General features: G+C 56.6%; 2 protein-coding genes across 3 annotated transcripts; one reads left to right on the top strand and one right to left on the bottom strand.

Moving 5' to 3' along the window:
- Positions 1-4,337: 4,337 nt before the first annotated feature.
- On the bottom strand, positions 4,338-15,997 carry NDOR1 (NADPH dependent diflavin oxidoreductase 1). 2 transcript variants are annotated; one of them, XM_015878804.2, is made up of 15 exons: positions 15,865-15,997; positions 15,532-15,666; positions 15,035-15,112; positions 14,457-14,554; positions 14,002-14,100; positions 13,468-13,569; positions 12,909-13,115; positions 12,705-12,826; positions 10,867-11,087; positions 10,392-10,499; positions 9,726-9,840; positions 9,055-9,201; positions 8,381-8,499; positions 6,172-6,266; positions 4,338-4,537 (listed from the first exon to the last, which is right to left on the bottom strand). In XM_015878804.2, exons 2-15 carry the CDS (start codon positions 15,664-15,666, stop codon positions 4,393-4,395), a joined length of 1,791 nt encoding a protein of 596 aa, XP_015734290.1. In that variant the 5' UTR covers positions 15,865-15,997; the 3' UTR covers positions 4,338-4,392. The 2 variants fall into 2 exon arrangements, with proteins under 2 accessions (XP_015734290.1, XP_015734291.1); XM_015878805.2 differs by lacking the exon at positions 8,381-8,499 and having other exon boundaries at positions 4,350-4,537.
- A 47-nt stretch (positions 15,998-16,044) lies between these two features.
- TMEM203 (transmembrane protein 203) lies at positions 16,045-16,773 on the top strand. The gene has a single exon (XM_015878808.2). It carries the CDS (start codon positions 16,149-16,151, stop codon positions 16,557-16,559), a length of 411 nt encoding a protein of 136 aa, XP_015734294.1. The 5' UTR covers positions 16,045-16,148; the 3' UTR covers positions 16,560-16,773.
- The last annotated feature ends 3,082 nt before the right edge of the window (positions 16,774-19,855 follow it).

Raw genomic sequence — 19,855 nt, 5'->3', positions numbered from 1 at the left:
GAGCCTTGCACAACAGAGTGCAACCCCAAGATGTGAAGATAACGGGATGTGGCACACTAAGCAGCTGGGACAGATCCCGGGGCAGCACTGGCCCCACATCATGGTTCTGGGGGCCAAAGGGGTTGTGCATGGGGAGACGGGGCTGTGGGACATAGCAGGGCACTGTGCACATGGGAGCAGCCCTGCATCCCTCTGCAGCATCCCCCAGCCCTCAGCACGCTGCTGTTGGTGCTAAATATAACACAGTCCTTGTGAGCAGACACGGACACCACATTCCTGAGGGACAGCCCTTCCTGCACTCCCCAGAGCCACCGCCCCACAGCCGGAACCTCATCTCTGGGGGCCTGGGGGGCATTCACTCTTTTCCTGCCCCTAAATGGCCTGGAGAGGGGGGAGCAGATTGCTGGAGGATGGCACTGAGTGTGGTGCTCCCATGCTGCCCCCATGGAGCTGCTGTGTTCTGGTTTGCCCCAAAAAACCTGTCCCCTCCACAATGTAATGTAGAGCAGGGACATGTGTCAGGTGTCCCACATGGTGACAGGCCCCCCCCGGCAAGTCCTCCCCTCCCTGCAGGCCCAAAAAATGCCCTCAGCCAGGCCAAGCTCACACTTCTCCTAATGGAGCTGCTCCACATTGTATAAATAATTGTCCCTCAGTGTGATGGGGCTGTGGGACAGGGGGGTCTGCTTTTCTGTCTGAGCCATTTCAGGATGCCCCTCTCCCTCCTGCGCTGTCATGTGCTGAGGAAGCAGTGATGCAGTGACAGTGCCCTGTGGTCCCCATGGTTGCAGCCCTTTGCAGGGACCTGCAGTGCATTTCTAGGGAAGGAGGGCAAAGTGGAGGCATTTGGCTGCTTTCAGAACTCCACAGGGCACAGCGGTGCCAGTCAGCCTCTGTGGGGGTGGCAGGGTGGGGGCAGAGGAGGGGACAGTGTGGGGAAGCAAGGAGGGATGCCAGTGCTGAGGTTCTCCCCAGCCATGCAGGATGTGCCCAGTGCTCCCAAGAGCAGCACTATGGGCTGCCCTCCCCGTCCCCTGTGTCCTGCCCAGCACTGCCCACATGCAGCTGCTGGGAGCACAGTGGTGTTTGCTCTCTTATCTCCATGCAGGGGGAGGTGAGAGGTGTGAGAGAGGCACTGGCGCTGGCTGGCACCATGCAGTGGGGCTGGAGGCTGTGGGGTGCTGGGGGTGCAGGTGCCCTCTGCCAGGGGAATGGAGACCACCCTGTGTCCCCGTGCTCTCCTCGAGGCTCCGGTCAGCCCCCAGGAGTGATGTGGTGGATGCAGACCCTGCCCTGACATTCCCTCTCAGGATGCCATATCACAGGGCCAGCACTCAGCACCCAGCACCCCCCACCATGGCCGTCCCCATCCAGCACCCAGCACCATGCCACCCTGCCAGGCACCAAATTCAGCTGGACCTCATAGTGGTGCAAACACTGTTTGTATTTTCAGTCCATGCTGGAGGAGCCCCAATCCATCTGTCCCAACCACACACAGCTCAGTCCTGCTCTGCCAGCAGAGCCCCTTTGGGGACATGCCCTCACTGTGGGTGGGCAGAGCGCAGCCCCTGCCCCCATGCACCCATCCCCGTGTGGCTGCGGCATCACACCACGCTGTGCCCTGCAGGACACAGGCGATGCCTGGCTCTGGGGCCGCCTCACCTGCTCAGGGCTCACCGGCAGCCCCGCAGCCCCCAGGGGCACAACCCCAGCGCTACTTATCGAGGATGAGGAAGAGCAGCACCATCAGGACGATGGGGAGGAAGATGAGCAGCAAGCTGAGCAGCTCGGCCGCCAGCAGCAGGGCCAGCAGCAGGAGGTAACAGCAGCGGCACCGGCCCTGCAGCCGCCCCAGCGCACGGATGAGGCCGGGCGGGTACCGCACGCAGGGCAGGCACCCGAACATGCGGCTGGTGTGGAAGCGCACCTGGAAGTGATGCTCCAGGGCACCGGCCAGCCCTGGGCGGCGGGGCGGCAGCGCAGGGGGCCGGGCGGCTGTCAGGGCAGTGGGGGGGCCCGGCTCGGCGTGCAGCAGCAGCAGCTCCTCCTGCAGCTTGCAGATCTCCCACTCCAGCATCGGGGTCTTCTGGCGGCAGATGGGGCAGCGCACACGGCCAAACTCGGCGCTGTCGGCCGTGTCCATGATGGCCCGCAGGCAGCTGTGGCACAGCCCGTGGTTGCAGTTGAGCAGGGCTGCTTTGTGCCGCTCGTTGTCATAGGGCTCCGTGCAGATGGGGCACTCGTCCTCGCTGCCCAGCGGCGCGCAGCACAGCTCCGGCTCCGTGCTCTCACTGCTCACCATCTCACCGCCCTCAGCTGAGAGGCTCAGGGTGGAGCTGGAGGAGCTCCCCGGGCTGGGTGACCCCTCCGAGGGCAGCACAGGGTTGGAGGCGGTGGGGGGACCCTGTCCGTCTGCCAGGGCAGCACTGCAGCCAGGCGGCTCATGAATGCCGTGCAGGAGCGATTCTGTCACATCCTCAGCCCCCGTCGGGCTCCAGCAGCCCCAGGCTGTGCTGCGTGCCTCACTGCAGAGTGGGAGTGGCTCCTCGGGTCCCCCCAGCCCCCCAGGTTCATCCTGCTGTCCAGCCGGGCTTCTTTCAGCAGCTGTCTGTGCGCACGGAGGGCCAGGCCCCAGCTCCTCGCTTGCCAACAGCTCCATGGACAGCTTCAGCCCCGCTGCCAGGAGGGCGTCAGGGCAGCAGCACAGGATCCCCTCATCCCTCCAGCACGGCCTGGGACCACGTGCCGGGTCAAACGCTCATGAGCAGCCGCAGCCCGTTGTGTCCCCATCGCCCCCCGGGACGGAGCACCCCAACAGGGGCATCACCGGGAGCGTCCATCCACCTCCTCCTCCCCAGCGCTGCTGCGGTGCCGACCCACCGCCGTGCAGGGCAATCCAAGGCGCAGGGCTGGGACCGGCCCGGCTCTCACCCGTCTGGTTTGTCGGCTTCTGGAAGCCGCTCAAATGCGGGCGGCCTGGGGCAGGAGCCGTGGCTGCACCAATCAGCTCGGGGGGAGCCAGGGAGGAGCTGGGCCCGTGGCCGCCTCTTCCCCTCACCCACCATTCACACCCCACGGACCCACGGAGCCCCGTGGCCAACGCTTCATTGACATGGGATGGGCTCAGCACTGCCCCAGTACAGCCCGCAGCACAGCGCTGCTGCACAGCCCACACCTGGATCCACGTCCCCATCACCCTTCGCTGCCTGCATAAGGGTCGGGATGATTTTGCCATTAGGAGAGATTAGTTCAGCCCTGTCCCCTGGGCTGGTCCTTGTTGGGAGCCTCTCCCTGCCGAGGCCCTTCAGGTTGTTGTGATAGAACAGGGCAGGTATTGGAGGGGAGAGCACAGCCTGGACAGTGCCTGTGTAGAACACTGTCACCAGCACAACGGCTGCCATGCAGCAGCTCAGTGCAGCTCTCCAGCCATCCCCAGGGCACAGAGGAAATGGGGAGTCCCAAACCCACCCTGCTTCCTCTCAGCACAGCTCCAGCAGTGCCCTCCAGCACCACACACCAGCGCTGGACCCCGTGGTCCCATGTGTGGGAGTGTGGCTGGGTCACAGTGTGGTGTGGCAGCTCTGTCCCTTCCTGTCCCAGTCTGCTCACAGGGATCGTCCCCCGCTCTGAGTCACCACAGCCTGGTCCCTAATTGCTATTTACATTGTGGCATGGAGTTCAAGGAACTGGGTTAGGAAGATGGTGGCTCTGGTCCCAGTGGGGCACGAGCAGGGCTGGCGGCACAAGGGATGCCAGGGGAAGGGCTGGGATCACTGACTTGCTGGGGCCTGGCTGGATGCAGCTCACAGGCTGGGACAAAGGATGGGTCCAGCAGTTCATGGAATGGGAAACCATCGGTGGCACTCCAGGAGCTCAGGGCTGAACCTTCGGTGCCCGTCCCCACTGGCCTCGGCCACCAGAGACAGGGGAAACAGGTCTGCCAGGGCAGCCTCCCACTGCAGGCTCTGCTGCTGCTGACTAATGCCGGGTGGGGAGGCTGCCATGCAACAGCTCACTTCCTTTAGGTCCTACCACAAACAACGGCCACAGCCAAAGCCATAGCTACAGCAATGCCTATGGGTGCTGCTGACCCAGCATGGGGACACTGTAAGCTGAGGACCCAAGAGGGTGGCTCAGTGCTGTGCAGGAGACAGCCAGCAGCCTCCCACTGCAGAGACCCCCGGCCCCAAACCTGGGGCAGAGTGGGTAAAGGGAGCCAGGCCTCACCCACAGCCCCAGGAGGTTCCCCTGCCATTCCCTGGGAATGGGGCTGGGTTAACGTACGCCCTCTGCCCCAGCTTGGATAACCCCAGCCCAAGGACATTGACAGAGGCAAATTGTTCTGCTGACTCCTTTATTCAGGCACAGCTCAGGCAGAGCAGGGAGCCAGGCTTACGACCAGGTTTCAGACTGGAAGCGCTGGGACCGTTCCAGGGCTGATAAATACTCTTCTGCCTCGGAGGGAGACAGGCCACCTTCCGTCTGCAGCACTGACTGCAGGGCTTCAGCCACCGCTGCTGGCATCTGCTTGGCATTCCTGGAAGAGAGAGCACGTGGTGTGACAGAGCGGGAGCAGGAAAACAGGCACATCCACCTCCCCCTGCTCCAGTGAAGCAGCCAGACCCAGCGCCCCAGCACATCACCTGCCTGCAGTGGGAACCTGCCTCACCCACAGTGCGGGCTCCCAGCCACCATAAATGACAGCTCCAGGACACAGCAGCACCACTCCCTAGAAAGCAGTGCCATTACCCACACAGCGCATCTAAGCACTGGCATCTGCAGGCAAAGACGTGCCCTCAGCACCCATTGTGGAGCTGGGAACAGCTCAGTGTTCCCAGTTTTGCCTCCTGTATTTCCCATCAGCATCATTAGAGAGGCACAGGGAACAGTCTCAAGTCATAATTTAACTGCAGGAGGGCAGGAAATGACCCTTTCATCTCAGAGAGGCATTCAGTGGAAGAGGTGTCTGATCCTGAGCTGGGCAGGACAATGGCTGCAGGGAGCAGGATAAAGGCACCACCACCTCAGCCTCCTCCCAATAAAGCCAAAACGTTTGTTTTGAGGGTGGCAGTGACAATGGAAATCGGTTCAAACCTCAAAGTAAGAGAAACGGTGATGTAAACACAAGCTCCTGTGTAAAAATACCTAAATAGGATCCAACGCTCCCAAGTGTGATTATTTCTAAGGGGAAAGAAGGAATTCAGACTTCTTCCGGGAGTTTCATTTGATGAACTGTGTGACAAAAACATTCAGTAAAACAAAACCCCCAGGCAGCTCCAATGGGCACAAACACGTCCTTGCTGTTTCCCAAGAACCAGGGAGAATTCTGACTCGCACTGAAGCTGATTAATGTCTCAAAATACACAGAAAGGAGGTCTTCTGTTTTTAGAAGTCGTACTGCTTCTGAGTCAGGCGCTGATATGTGACTGCAAGATACTGGAGCTGTGGCTCTGATGGAGAATGTGCCAAATGTGTGTTTTCTGCAGGAGCAGAGGCACCCTCAGCACGTTGGATAAGCTGGGCACAGCCAACAAGGAGGGACAGCCCTGCATCCCCAGCTGCTCGCGCAGGGCTGAGCCATAAGTCAAAGCTCACCTATGTCAGTAGGTCCCAGAGTAACCTGACATCCACCCTCATGGCCTCTCCAAAATCCCACACCAGGGAGCTACATAAGCTCCGTTCTATCCAAGTTGTACAGCTTTGGGAAAGAAGCCGGATCCAATCCCCACACCTGTGGGTCACAGGTCCCAAACAGCCCTGCAAGGCAGGGAGGCACAGCAGAGCAGGCAGCACTGCCAGCACAGGAGCAATGAGGCAGCCAGTGGCCCTTCCTGGATAGTAAACACGAATCTCATTCCCCCAGGAATGCAGTGAGGCCAGTCGCACCCTGCAAGGCACCAGGAAGTGTGAGACATGCAGGAAAGAGCCTCCTGCAATCACTGCTCGTGTCAACGGCAAGGCACAGTCGTGGGGCTTGTGTCCTGCCTTCCAGGTCATGCAGGTGCAGGGCAAACACCGTGGCTTCTCTCTTGTCAGCTCGTGGAGCACAAAGAGCTGGGTGCAGGGTGCACCTGCTTTGGTGGCTAAGCCATGGGAAAGCCTCCATGGAGCTGGAGAAGCAGCAGTGCAAGGCCCCGCTCCCCTTCACCCCTATGGGGAAACCTCACTCACCCAGCCAGGTAGATGTGAGCTCTCTGACCGTTCAGCAGCTCCCACAGCAGCCGTCCATTCTCCCGGATGCAGTGCTGGACATACACCTTCTCCTCCTGCAGGAAACAGTGCTCAGCCAACAGCAGCACCAACACCCACCTGGCCCTCACCACACTAAGAAACTGCTCCCAGGGTCCACATTAAGAGCTCAGAGCAGTTCTCCCTTTGGAGAATGGAGAGCACGAGGTGCTCATCAAAGCAGATCAATTCTTGCACAGGGCAGAACTCCATGTGCATGTTGGTGCAGGACAGTGCATGTCAGTCCCATCCCCTGCCCCTTCACTGTGCTCACAGACTGCATCTAACAGGCTCACGGCACAGCACAGACCAGCAGAGCAGAGTTCCTAAAGGGTTAATCCTCACCACTTCATGCATCCTGCCTACAGCTCTGGCACCTGCCCAAAAGGAACTCCATTGCCAACGTGCTTGAACTCACTGCTGGCCCAGGCAGCTCCTCCGTGACAAAGGTGACACTGTGATGCAGACCAGGCCTGTGCTGCATGTCCCACCATGCTGGGCCCTGCAAAGGGGCGAGGTGAGCCACATATATAGCCTCCTCCCTGCACTGTCACACCTCCCATCCAGCCCCAAGGCAGTGAGGCTCCTGACGCATTTCAGGCTCCAGACACATGCGTGGGAGCACCCCAAGCAGCTTTGGCCCCATTTGTCCCAAGAGGTGTCACAGTGCACTCAGGTCCCACACGATGCCAGCAGCAGCAGTGCACAGGAGAGTCAGTTCATCTCTGGGCACAGCTCCACAGCTCTGACCCCACTACAGGAGGTGCAGGAGGTAAGTAAGCCCATTGCAAGCTCCAGCACAGCCAGCCAGCAGCCCGACTTCAGCATAATTAATGTTAATCAGCTAAGTGCTGATAGAGGCTCTATCAGTGAGGCCAGGGCACTGAGCAGGCCATTTATGGACCTACAGCTACCTAGAAACCAGAGCACCTAAGTGACAAACTCAGGTCACAACGTCTCAACTAAAGCCCAGGGCATCCTGCTGAGAATTAGCAACAGTCGCATTAGGAAGGGATCAATCTGCTCTGCAGGGCAGAAGCGATGTGACAGAAGGTCACTACAGAGGGAACCTCACAGAAGAAGAGGGAAATCCTGCTCAGCTATGGAGCATCCCAGCTCCTGACAGGCACTTTATGAAGACATTTTTAATGAGTTAACCAGAAGAACACACTGCTGTAAGTCCTGGCCCTACAGAGTCTGTGAGGGCAGGAAGAGTCTCTGGGGCTGCCCTTCAGATTTGGGGAGCTGTACGTCTCCCATCCACTGTGGAAGCCAACAGAAAAAAAAGCAGGGTTCTCATCCAAAAAGCCTCTGCTGTGCCACTCCTGTTAATCAAAGATTTGGAAAGCTTTCACAGGGGCATCCAACTCACGCTTTACAAGTGACCAGATAAAAGATGCTGGCTTAATGTCAGTGCATACACACAGCCAGGAGAAAAGGACCTGCACAGCTGAGCTACCTAGGAATACCATTCTCACTGACCCTTTTCATCAGATATCTCTGTTTCAAAGCCAGGCTGAGCTTTTCATACTATCAAACGATCGGGCAAGGCAGTCACAGTCCCAGCTCACTGACTCACTTCTGCAAGTTAAACACCTTGCAGCCCAGAGAGAGGCAGAGGGAGAGACACCCACCAAAGGCACTGGCTGGGAAATAAGGGAGGTGTGGGGTGCTCTTCCCTCCTGGGAGCTTTTGCCTACATGGCTGAGGCTTTGGGGAGCTGGCACAAGGGCACCATAAAATAGGGCAGGAAGCCAAGCTCTTCAGCTTCAGTTGGTGATCAGAGGGACACAGTGGGGATGGCGGCATTCAACCAAGAAAGGTTATTGCTTGGTGACTCCCCCCCCACCCAGGACGCCTGGGAGCCACTCACGTGGCCCAGACAAACAAAGCTGGCTAACACCTTATCTGCTGTGGCACTTGCCAGCTCCGTCTCAGTGACCTTCCCAGCTCAGCACAGTCAGTTGTGTCACAGATTGGCTCCTGTGCTGCTGGTGGTAATCTTGGCCAGCAACCAGGTGGTGCAGGGGAGCAAGGTGATTGCCATGCCACCCCACCAGGTCCTTCATAGGCACAGGGACAAAAGCCCCAGCAGGCTCCCATCAGCACTGCCAAGATGCTTCTTGTACAACCTGCTCCTCCAAGAACTAACCTGGTCCCTGGAGAAGGCTGTGAAAAGCATCAGAAAGCCCTTTGTCACCAGCTCTTCCCACTCTGCCTGGCAGTAGAAGTCCTTGGATTTCTGGCGGCAGCCAAAGAACAAGCAGTTCCCTGTGGAGAGCAGATCAGAAGGGCTGTGCTGGGTAGACCAAATGCCCTGCGAGGGCCATCAGTACCCATGCAACTCAAGAACTGTGTGTCAATGCACATGACCTGTGACAACCAGAGGCTGGAAATCTGGGGCGTGGTGGGCAAGTAGGGCATGATGAGCCCTTGCAGGGCTGCCAGCTCCCTGACATGAGCTTATTAGCAGCCTTCTGCAGAGATGCACAAGTGGGCCAGGGCAATGACAAGGGCAGAGGGAAAACTGCTTGTGCATTAGCAGAAAATCTCAGCAAACCAACCCCACTTACAGAGAACCAAGAAAGAGGAATTTCAGAGCCCTGCCCTGCCCCAAGAAGCAGCCTGACAGCCCAGCCTGTGAATAACCACATAGTTTGCACACATCAGGCTCTCTCTGGTGCTGACCTCCCTCAGAGCCCAGCTTGCTTCCAACTACAGTAAAGCTCAAGCTTGTCCAAGCCCACAGGAGCACCCAGTTCCTCATTCCCATCTGCTGAACATAGACTTGCCAGCACCAAGGTGCACCCCACATCCACCCCTCACCCTTCTGTCCTTGTGCCACTCGCTCCTGTACAGCTGCTCGGAAAGGTGCCACCCCTGTGCCAGGGCCAATCATGATCACAGGAGTGCCAGGTTCAGCTGGGAACTTCATTCCTCCTTTCTTCACCCAAAGAGGTACCCGGACATCACCTGCAAAGCGAACAGAATGGTTAGCATCAGTTCAACATCACTGCACCCACAATACGGGGTACAGCATCAAACCCTTCCTTCCACAATGCTCCAGAGATATGGACTGTGCCTGGCTGACCACCACCCAGTATCACAGTGTCACATGCACATTGAATGCATGAAAAGACCTTCAGCTATCTCAAGACTGTCTCTGTAAGGACCTGAGTGAATCCCAGGGCAAAGAAAGAGTCCCCCAGCAAAGAGGCTGCAGGACAGCCTCTTCCTCATACAGCATATGCAAGGGAAGGCAACAGTGGGGGCAAGTAGAGAGAGCTACCTGGCTGTCCTGTAAGGAGAGCTAAGTTTGACTCCTCTGGTGTTAAATCACCATCTAGGTACTGTGAGAAGAGCCAAACCTGCCCTGGAGTCAGAGCAATCACCTACCACTCTGCAGCACGGAAATCCCATGAGCCTGTCGCATTTGCAGAAGGACGCAGCTTATGAGGTTTTATAGTGTGGTCCTCACATAGTCCAAGTAAAGTTACCTTGCTCTGGGTTGAGAGATGCCAACCACGTAGAGCAGAGACCACGGCGAGGCTTGCTGAGCCGTGTCTTGTACTGCACTACTGCCACGAGGATCTGGATCCGGCCAGGGTGAGCCTGTGTGCAGATAGGAGCCATGAGAACCAAGATACCTAGCACAGTTCACTGCCTCCACCAGGAACAGCTCATACCAGGGCAACACTCATCCCAGCTTGAAACAGCTGCTCAGACACAGTACAGAGCAGGGTTTTCCTATTGCAGCACAGCCATAGGAATGCTCTGTGCAGTTGGCAATGGTGACAGAGACAGTTCAAGCCAAGAGCCCTCCATGGAAAGCAAATGCCATCAGTGCTTGGGCTGACATCTGCCAAGACACATGGCTGGATCCCACCGCCACCTCCTGGCAGCAGCAGGAAGCAGAAGTACACCCTTCCCACCTGCCAACCTCCATAGTGTCACATCCCAGTGTTCCCTGTGACAGCAGAGCCTGTACTAAGCAAGCCCCAACACCTGCAAACACCTTAACCTGCAGTGGGGGTTCGGGTGGGCTGTGGACATTCACAGGGTCAGGCAGTGCAGCCTGAATACCTGTGCTGTGCACAGCACCAGCAGTGCCCTGGCACTCAATTCAGTGCCTGACATGAGGCTGAGAAAGGCTGAGATCTTACCAGCATGGAGGAAGCGATGGAGAAGGCGCGGGGTCTGATGCGAGGGATGAGGTCCAGCAGGTATTCAGGTGGAATGGCAGATGTGGTGTGAGGGAAATCCCAGAGCGCCTGCAAAGCCACGGAGAGCCAAGCTGGTGCAGCTCAGAAGGCAGCCTGCCTGCTTTTCTGAGGCAGCAAAAGTTGTTCTGTAACACTGCCACCCTCACCCAAAGCCCCACAGCAGGGATTCTCTGAGCACCAATCTCCCTGTCTCACTGCCCTACCCTTGTCCCCAGGTTGCAACACAGAATCCACAACAGAGCCCAAGAATTTGGAGCAGGTCTTAGCCTGCTTATTCCAAGGACACTTGAGAAAAAAGTGAATTAAATTCCTCAGTCATTGAATTACTGCTCATCATCTGTCTCCTCTGCCCTGGCTGCTTTATTTCCATGGCAAAGTCCTCAAGGATGGATCTGCTGTGCTCCCCCAGGCCAACCTCAAGGGTGGTCCTGCGAGGCCGGTTGCAGTAGTTGTACAGCTCTTCCTGGCCCTGTGCAGAGCTGAACTCCTGCAGCTTCTCCCGCTCCAGCTCATTTGTAGAGAAGTGGGACAAGAGCTCAAAGAAGGAGCGCCGTGGCACGCAGGAGATGTCCAGGTAGTGGGTGACCAGGTGTCGGATGGTGCAGGGCTGCAGCAAATGGGCAGGGAGGGCTGTGCCTGTAAGAGAGGCACCAGAGAGAGCTCAGAGCCAGCTCCGGCACTTCCCAGCCCTGCTGCATGAGGGCACTCACACGCTACAGGAAGGTCTAATGGAGCTGACTTTAGCCACCATCATTGCCCCCACTCCATCCTGCTCTTCCCAGCTTGCTTTGCCAGCTCACATGCTTGCAACAGAGAACATCAGTGGTTCTGAGCACTCCCTTGTCCTTGTCTCCTCCTTCTCTTACAGGGGTGCAAGAAGCAGCTTCAATTTCTCTGGGGTTTGCTTCCCAGGCCCAAATCCCAGCACTGACAGAGAGTCAAGAGATAATGGGGGGAAGGCAAGACACATGGTCTTGAAGTAGCAATTACTGGCTAAAAAGTAAGGGTCTACTGCAACCTCTGTGGGTACTCTGAACATCTCTGCAACAGCAGGTGGGGTAAAAGGAAAGATGAAAAGAGTTCCAGCCATTGCTACCTAAATAAAGGAAATTGCTCTGCAAAATCTGGCATCTGACCTATCGAGCCAAACTGGTACTGAAGTGTTTCCCAGCACAACAGACTACTGAGAGGACAGCGATGCTCACATGCTGACCTGCAAGTGCACCAACCAGGATCTGTGATTCTTCACGAGAGGCAGACCCCTGCAGGTGGGCTGAAATGCCAGGGACCAACACTAGGACATATCAGGATCAAGAGTGCTCAGAAATGGCAGGGATGGAGTTCTGGCGTCTTGGAGACAGAACACTTGTTCCCTGCCATGGTAGCTTGGACACTTCCTAGGCCACAGAAGCCCATTAGAGGGTCCTCACAGCACTGTCTAGCTTCAGGTGGCATCAAGCAGAGGGGCTGGCAATTGCTCTGCATCCTTTTTAAGGTCCAGGACTTCTCCCTTCCTGCTGCTGACCACACCAGGCAGGCTGTGCTCTCCCTGTATGGGTAAAAAGACTGTGATGCTGAAGATGTCTACTGGGTTTTTTCACCTTTGGAGGCAGTTGGGAAAGAAAGGAGCAAACCAAAACACAATTTAAAGCACAAAGGAAGGTCTTGGGGTGATGTTTTCCAATAGATCTTATATTGACTTCCTGCCATCTTCAGTCCCTCAGACCAGGGAAGTGATGGGAGAGGAAAGAAAAGAAACCTTTCCTGGCGCCATGCAGACCACAGAGCCACAGCAATGCCTGGTGAGTGGGTGCCTCCATGAGGACTTCCTGGTTGTTGGTACCACTGTATGGACAAGCACCTCCATCAAGACTCTGGGGTACAGGCAGAGCCAGGAAACCTGCGAGCCCCAGCAAAGAATCATAGGCATGGATGGGGGCAGAAGTGAGAGCAACTTGACTTGGGCCTTGGGCTGGTGAGTGTGCAGGATCTTTCGTGCTCTGAGCTGCTGAAGACATAAGGCAGCACTGGTATCCCTGTGTCCCTCCCATGAGCCATGTCAGCCCTAATGATGGACCTATATGCATAGAGAGTTGGGAGAGAAGGAGAGCCCCAGCACTGCAAGGCAGGCAGATGTTCTGTATCAGCCAGCCACTCTCAAATCTGTATTTCCTTACTTACTGGATCTAAAGCAAAGGAAAAACAGATCTCCAGGCCTGACAGAGAGGTAAAGGAGTAGCCAGCAGCACCTACCAGGCTCTGTGGGCTTCAGCAAAAAGTATTTGTCTGGATCCAGGCGAAGGAGCTGGCAGAACTGTTGCACATCTTCAGGGCAGTTCTGGGGCTGGATCATCACCACGTCTCCTGCGCTGAACCTGCAAATACAGCAGGACCTGCTGAGCATGGCCATCTGATCTCACACAAGAAAAAGTACGAGGGAGCCAGAAAAACACTCACGTGATCCCTGATCCTGTGACATCAAACTCGATGAGCCGGACATCCTGGAAATGGGATTCGGCTGTGACACGCTGGTTGGACACCATCCGGGCAGCAAAGGGATGTAGCTCAGAAGGAGGAGCCCTGTGTGGTGTTGGCTGCAAGAGGCTGCTGTCAGAGTGCAGGGAATCCTCAGCCAGGTAGTGCATGGTGTATCTAGGGGGCAGACTGTGGGAATAATAGCAATGCAGTCAGTGCATCTCCATTCCACAGCTCATCCACTGCCTTAGCTTTACAGGGAGGCAGGGACACACTGAAGTTTCCTTCAACATCCATCACCCATGATCCCTGCCCCTTGGAGCTGTAAGACATCACAATGCAGCAGTACTGTCAGGAGATCTTAAAAGAGGTTGGAGCAAGCAGAGCAAAGTAAGCCTGTCTAGTGGGAGCAGTTAGGTCTTAGGGATGCTTGGGACATCAGTAGTTTTGTGGGGAGGTGTCCTGGCCTCCACCCTAGAAGCAGAGAACAGCCACAGAAGACATTTCACACCAGCCATTTCCAGCAAGCCTCTACACTCACCATACATCAGGACTGATGACCTCAAGGCCAGGAGGGAGAGGATACAGGGCAAGGATCTTGTCCCATAAAGCTAGGAGCCATGGATCAACCACTGCATCTGGCCTGCAAGTGAGACACTGAGGCTGCAACAGAGTTCTGCCTCCCTCACCACCCTTCCAAGCCCCAGCAATGTTACCTCTACCATACACACTACTGTCAGAGCTAGGGAGGCTGCAGTGCCATGGACAACTGTGGCTTTGCCCCCCTTGGTGGGTCTGACATTTCTTGGCCGATGATGGACCTGTCCTGGGGCACAATCTCTGATGCCCTTTTGCAGCACAGGCACTCACCCCTTGCAGTTCTACAAGACCTAGGCATACGCTGGGGGTCATGGGATACCCCGGTGAAACAAATGACCTCAGCCTTGGCAAAGGAGAGCCCTGAGCAGAGACCAGCGTGCTCACACAGAGCAGGAGGCCACTGGCCATGTCTGGAGTGTGGGAGCAGTAGTGCAACACAGCCCCCCACCCCATCACCCCTTCATGAGGCTCTTACCCCAAGTCATGCTGGTCATCTCCCAACGCAACTGGCAGCAGTGGGTTGCCCCCAAGCTGTAGAACCCGTTTGTGCAGCTTCTTGGCAATAAAATTAAACCTAGGCAGAGAATAATCATAGCTGTGGAGAGCAGGGCTCGTCCAGCAGGACAGCAAACATTGGCTATACAGGCTTGCATGTGCTGTGAGGGCTATGCCAGAGCAGCACACAGGCAAGTCCAATCAGAGCAGCGCACACAGCCTTGCTCAGCCCTTTACTGTGGGACAGCTCGGAGATGCAGCAGCTGTTTGCTTGAAAGGCCACACAGGCTGTGCCCAACTCTGGGTTCAGGTTTTGCCTGAACTGCTGCTCTAGTGTCATTCCCTGACTCTTCTTGCCCACTCCATCCCCCACCCTCTCACCCAAGCTGCAAGGAGCAGCTGTCACAGCAGGCAAGGAGTGCAGGAGCTGCCTACTTGGGATAGGAGGAATCACCAAGGCCCAGCACGGCGTAGTCCATCTGGCAAAGGGAAGTAGGAGGCAGGTTCTTCCGGAACAGAAACCGCCAGAACATCTGCAAAGAACAGGGCCAGGAGTCACACTGCTGTGCACAAACACCTTCCCTGCCTGCCAACACACAGGGCTCCTTCAGCCCCTCTGCTGAGTCCTGACGGAGGTGGGAGCACAACCTTCTGCAAAAGTGACTCCTGAAAGCAGCTATACTGGTAACAGGAAGGAGACAGCGCTCTGTGAGCTCTCTGCAGACCTGAGAATGTTACAGTATCAGGGTCCCTCTCAGCTGCCAAAGCTGCTGAAATCTCACCAGCCTGCATTCCAACAGTAACATGAGATGCTCCTTAGCCCTGCAAAGGTTGGCAGTAGGGGACTATGGCTGAAGACAGTCTCTGATGGGCCATTCTGACTAAGCCAACACCTGCTTCACGCTGCCCCAAGTGTCCTCTCCCCCCAAAAATAGCACTTAAAATTATTTGGAGGAATGAATGAGATCAGTGGATCAGATACACAAAAGCAACAAGGACAGAACGTATCCTACCTTCATGTTGTCAGGTGGGTCACCCTGGCCAGTGGTTGCACACACAAATACCACCAACAGCTCATTGATGAGGTTTGCCTGCAGGCAGAAACAAGCTTGGAAAAGTGCATTCAAGGACAGCAGCTCACATTTGTGCCTCACTGTGCAGACCCAGCTGCACTCACAGCACTGGGCTCACACACCAGTCAGTATAAAACTCACAGTCCCACCCAGCACAGCCTCCTCTACAGGCAATTTGCTGCCTGTGCATCAGCTCCTTGGTGCTCTACACTGCAGGAACATAAAGGACGGCTGAGCAACTGCTACCTAACATGGACTCCCAAGTCACTGCTTAGTTTTCATGCATTCAGCTGAATTAGGCACAGACTGCCCTCACGAAGTGCACAGAGCCGGGATCAGGTGAAATACATCTCACAGCGAGGGTGGGAGACGCCCAAGCCCCACAATGGTGTTGGTGCGGATGGGGCGATCCCAGCACTGCCCGGCCAGTCACTCACCACATCGTAGCTGTCCAGAGCCTCCACCCTGCACTGCAAGTGGCGCCGTTTGGCTTCTCTGCCGATTCTCTCCGCCGTGTCCTGAGCAGTGCCGGTCTGGCTGCCAAAAAGCACCAGGATCCTTCGTTCTGTCATCTGCAAAACAACCCAAAGAACAGCAGCACATGGGGCGTGAGCCCAGCTCAATGCTGTGCATCACAACAACCAAACCCAGCTACAAACAACAACCAAACCCAGCTACAAACAACAACCAAACCCAGCTACACAGCAGCGCCGGCAGCTGGAGGCAGCAATAACGGGGACAAGCCCAGAGCCCCGTAACGCAGCACGTACCGTGGGCTGCGATGGTCCCAGCTCACGGGGAGCGGGGAACGAGCGGCGGGACGAGTCAGTGCGGGAGGACACGGACACGGACACGGACACGGACACAACGATAACAGCGGGACCGGATCACGCTCAGTCCACGCCACCGACCCGGCAGCACTTCCGTAACGTCATCACGAGGCGCCGCAGGGCGGGGCGGGGCGGCCGGGCTCGGCCCGGTGGCCGCGGGCCCCGAGAGCGGCGGGACGGAGCGACAGGAGCGGGACGGAGCGGGGCGGCGGGGCGACGGGACGATGCTGTTCTCGCTGCGGGAGCTGGTGCAGTGGTTGGGATTCGCCACGTTCGAGATCTTCCTGCACGGCCTGGCGCTGCTCGTGTTCTCGGTGCTGCTGGTGCTGAAGCTGGACAGCGAGGCCTCCCCGCTCTCCTGGTGGGTCGTTTTCGTCCCGTTCTTCGTGGCCGACGGGCTCAGCACGTATTTCACCGCCATCGTGTCGGTGCGGCTGTTCCAGGACGGCGAGAAGCGGCTGGCGGTGCTGCGGCTCTTCTGGATCCTCACCATCCTCAGCCTCAAGTTCGTCTTCGAGATGCTGCTGTGCCAGAAGCTGGTGGAGCGCTCCCGGGAGCTGTGGTACGGGCTCATCATGTCGCCCGTCTTCATCCTCCTGCAGCTGCTCATGATCCGGGCCTGCCGTGTCAACTGAACCCGTGGGGCCCATCCCGACCCAGTGTGTGCGATGGGGCCGGACGCAGGGTTGGGGTGGGAGGAGCAGCCCGTGCTTTGTGCTTCTTCACAAGATGCTTTTGCATTCCAGGCTCGCTCAGCCCACGGTGTGAGTCTCAAACTGTCTCCAGTGCAGCACTTTGTAAATGCCGGGTGTGTTATTTGAAAATAAAAGCGCATGGGGTGAGCTGGTTCATTCCTCTGTTCCTTTCTTCCCCAGAAAGTTTCTGTTCCTATAACCACCGCCTGAAGAGCACGTGGAGCTGGAGATTAACAGCTTCTTCAGGGCCAAGAGCTCTGCAGCCACCAGCTCATGTGCACTGAGACCACAGTCATAACCAGCCATTGTCTTAAGCAGCAATACTCATTTCTCTCTGTTTTTCCCCTGATCAGTGCTTCACATTTTTAGTGCGCTGGCAGGTTTTACGGGGCTGGACTCTGAATGAGAGAGAGCTGATGTGTGTATTTGGGACAGAAATGTGTAATTTTGGTTTCTGTTGCAGATCCGTTCCTTACAGGTTGGGGTGCTGGCAGGGGTAGCTCAGCCACCTCTGTGTCCCAGTGTCCCAGCCACCACGAGCATGTTAAGAACCTGAATCTGCCCCTGAGCTGTCTGTGAGACGTCAAGTTCTAGAAACCCTGTAATTGTTTGGCCTCTTGCACAACCTGTGTTTGCTTTTAGCAATTTGGGAGCATGCAGGAAGGAAAGGACCAATTTCCTGAGTTTATTTCTTTGTTTGGTTTGCTGGTTATATAAACTCATGGTGTGAATTCAGATCTCTTGGGATGTTCCTTATCACCTTCCCTTCTGAAAAAGCTCTCCGCAGCAAATTGCCTGGTGCTCCATTCAGGCTATAAGAGCTTTGTTACAGATTGCCTCTGAGGCCTGCACAAGGAGCACACAAGACATCACTGCTTTGATTAATGGCAGAAGCTGTGGCCTTCAAGGAGAGAATTTGCACACAGGAGAACTTGGAGGAACAGGCAGTGATAAATCACCCTTCCTGAGGGCTGCTCGTGCCTGGAAGCTGAGATATGTGGAGCTGTGAGCGGTCCATGAGGGCAGATGTAGGGACACAGGACTAGGAAGAATAGCCCAGGAAAGCAAGTACTGGCCAAGAGCATAAATCTAATTAATTAATCTTAATAATCTTAATAACCCTAAACCAGGTGAGGCTGAGGGTTCCAGGCAGGGGTTGGCGTTTGGAGCATGGTCAAAGGCAACCGCTGCCTGTCGGGACATTGGCAGTGCCCCTGTGAGTACAAGGCGGATCTCCCCTGGCCCTGGGAAGTGCTATGAGTGCAATGAGACAAGTGGCTGCTGCTTTTCTCCCAGTGAGCAATTGTGCACAGGGAGGGAATTTCCACTGGTGATGAAGGTTGTCCCTGTGTGCAGGTGCTCGTTCATCCAGGCTGTTACACAGAGGCAGTGGCAGAACCAGTGTCAGTTGAGCAGGATCCCTCTGGCACCCCAGGCTGGGCCGTGTGGTGTGACCTGCTTATGGACTGGATGTCCCTGGTGACTCGAAGTGGCTTGTACTAGCCTGGGATCAGGCTCCAGCACAGCAAACAGGACAGGAGCACCCATTTAGCTTGGTCCTTTTGAACCCTTAGGTGGCGCCAGGACTCGGGTGTGGGGAGCTGGCTCCTCTGCTCCTGCATCTCCTTTGAAGTGGTTTTTCAGGGCTTGATGCCAACCAGGTGAGGCCACAATGTTCCCATGCTTGCCTGGAGTTGGTCCACTTGGAGCCAGCTATTGCTCACTTGCGTCACGCTACGGTGCACCGAGGTCACGGCACTTGGGAGAAAGCAGGAGCTATTTCTTGTCCTCTCCCTGCTTGCACAGCAAGTTCATCCCCACTCTTGGAGTCCCCGTGCTGTGGTTGTGCCCACAAAGCCACAAGTGCTGTGTCACCTCACTGACTTCTTCATATGGGGCTGCTGTGAGGGCTGGGGGTGGTGTGGTGGGAGTGGGACGGGGCTGGTGCAGGTGGTGGCACTGCCAGGGTCTGCTGAAGGGTGTGAAAGGGCCTGGTGGGACATGGGGATGTCGTGACATGGGGATGTCGTGACATGGGGATGTTGTGACATGGGGATGTCGTGACATGGGGATGTCGTGACATGGGGATGGAGAGGAGCGGGGAGCAGGAAGAACCTCTGAGTCAGATGAGGACACTCACTGAGTCCTTTGGGGATGGATGGATGCCTTTGGGATGCCAGAGCTCACCACCCACCCAGCTAATTAAGGCAGGGAAGGGGCACACCACAAAAAGATCAGAGGGATGACGGTATCCCACAGCCCCGCCATGACGTGGGGCAGCTCCTGGCACTGAGCTGTGGTGGGGCTCACCCAGGCCCATCAGGCCCAACCTGACTGTGTCACCAAGCTGTGGGGTGTGACACAGGGGACAATGCCACATCTACCTGCATGCGGCTCATCCTGCACTTCATGCGCCCCCAGCTCTGCTCTCCAAAGCCAGGCAAGCTCTCAGGTGTGTTTGGGGACATGAGGATGGTATGGGGATGTGGGTGCTGCCCTCAGTGAGGGCGAGAGGGCTGCATACACAGTGCGGGGGTCGTGGGGTTTGCCTGGCATCTGGAGCAGCCAGGCTGCTTCCAGGGAATCACTCCTTGTAAGAGGAAACACCCTTCATGTTCAGGGATACAAATCCTGCAGCAGAACTTCTCAGGACCTTGAGCCAACGTGGCTGGGGTGAAACAAGCCATTAATGCTCCTGGGAGCATCCCCCTGTGCTGGGGCTGAACCTGTGGCAGGGACAAACCCAGCCCTGGCTGTCACCCCTCTCTGTGTCCCAGCTGCAACAGGAGCAGCTCCTGGAGAGACAGCCTTGTGTGGGGATGACCACACTAAAGGGAGATGAGGCTGATGCTGCCATGTCTGTATGGTGCCTTCAGAGCACAGCCCAGGCAAGGACACCCTGTCCAGACTTCATATATGGGAGGAACAAGTGTCCAGTGTGACCTGAGATACGACAGGGACATGAGGGATTCCAAAGGAGACAGCTGTGATGAGTTTGTCCCAGCAGCCTCCATTTGCATCTCAATATGGGCAGCACCTGGGAATCTTCTCAGCATGGCTGTGGCTTTGACATTGCAGTGTGGTGTGAATCAGGAGCTGGAGCTGCAGCTCTGGAGGGATGCTTGGGCTGCGGTTTGGACAACGTCCTGCTTTGCCCAGGGTTGGTGGGAGCTGGTGTGCCATGTGAGCAGCCACACGTGGGCTCTATGAGGAGAACGGTGTAGGAGATGTGGAGC

The sequence above is a fragment of the Coturnix japonica genome, chromosome 17 (genome assembly GCF_001577835.2).
Source record: "Coturnix japonica isolate 7356 chromosome 17, Coturnix japonica 2.1, whole genome shotgun sequence".
In the NCBI taxonomy this organism is placed as follows: Eukaryota; Metazoa; Chordata; class Aves; order Galliformes; family Phasianidae; genus Coturnix; species Coturnix japonica.
Note: the sequence above shows the minus strand (reverse complement) of the source record. Positions and strands in the feature narration are given on the sequence as shown.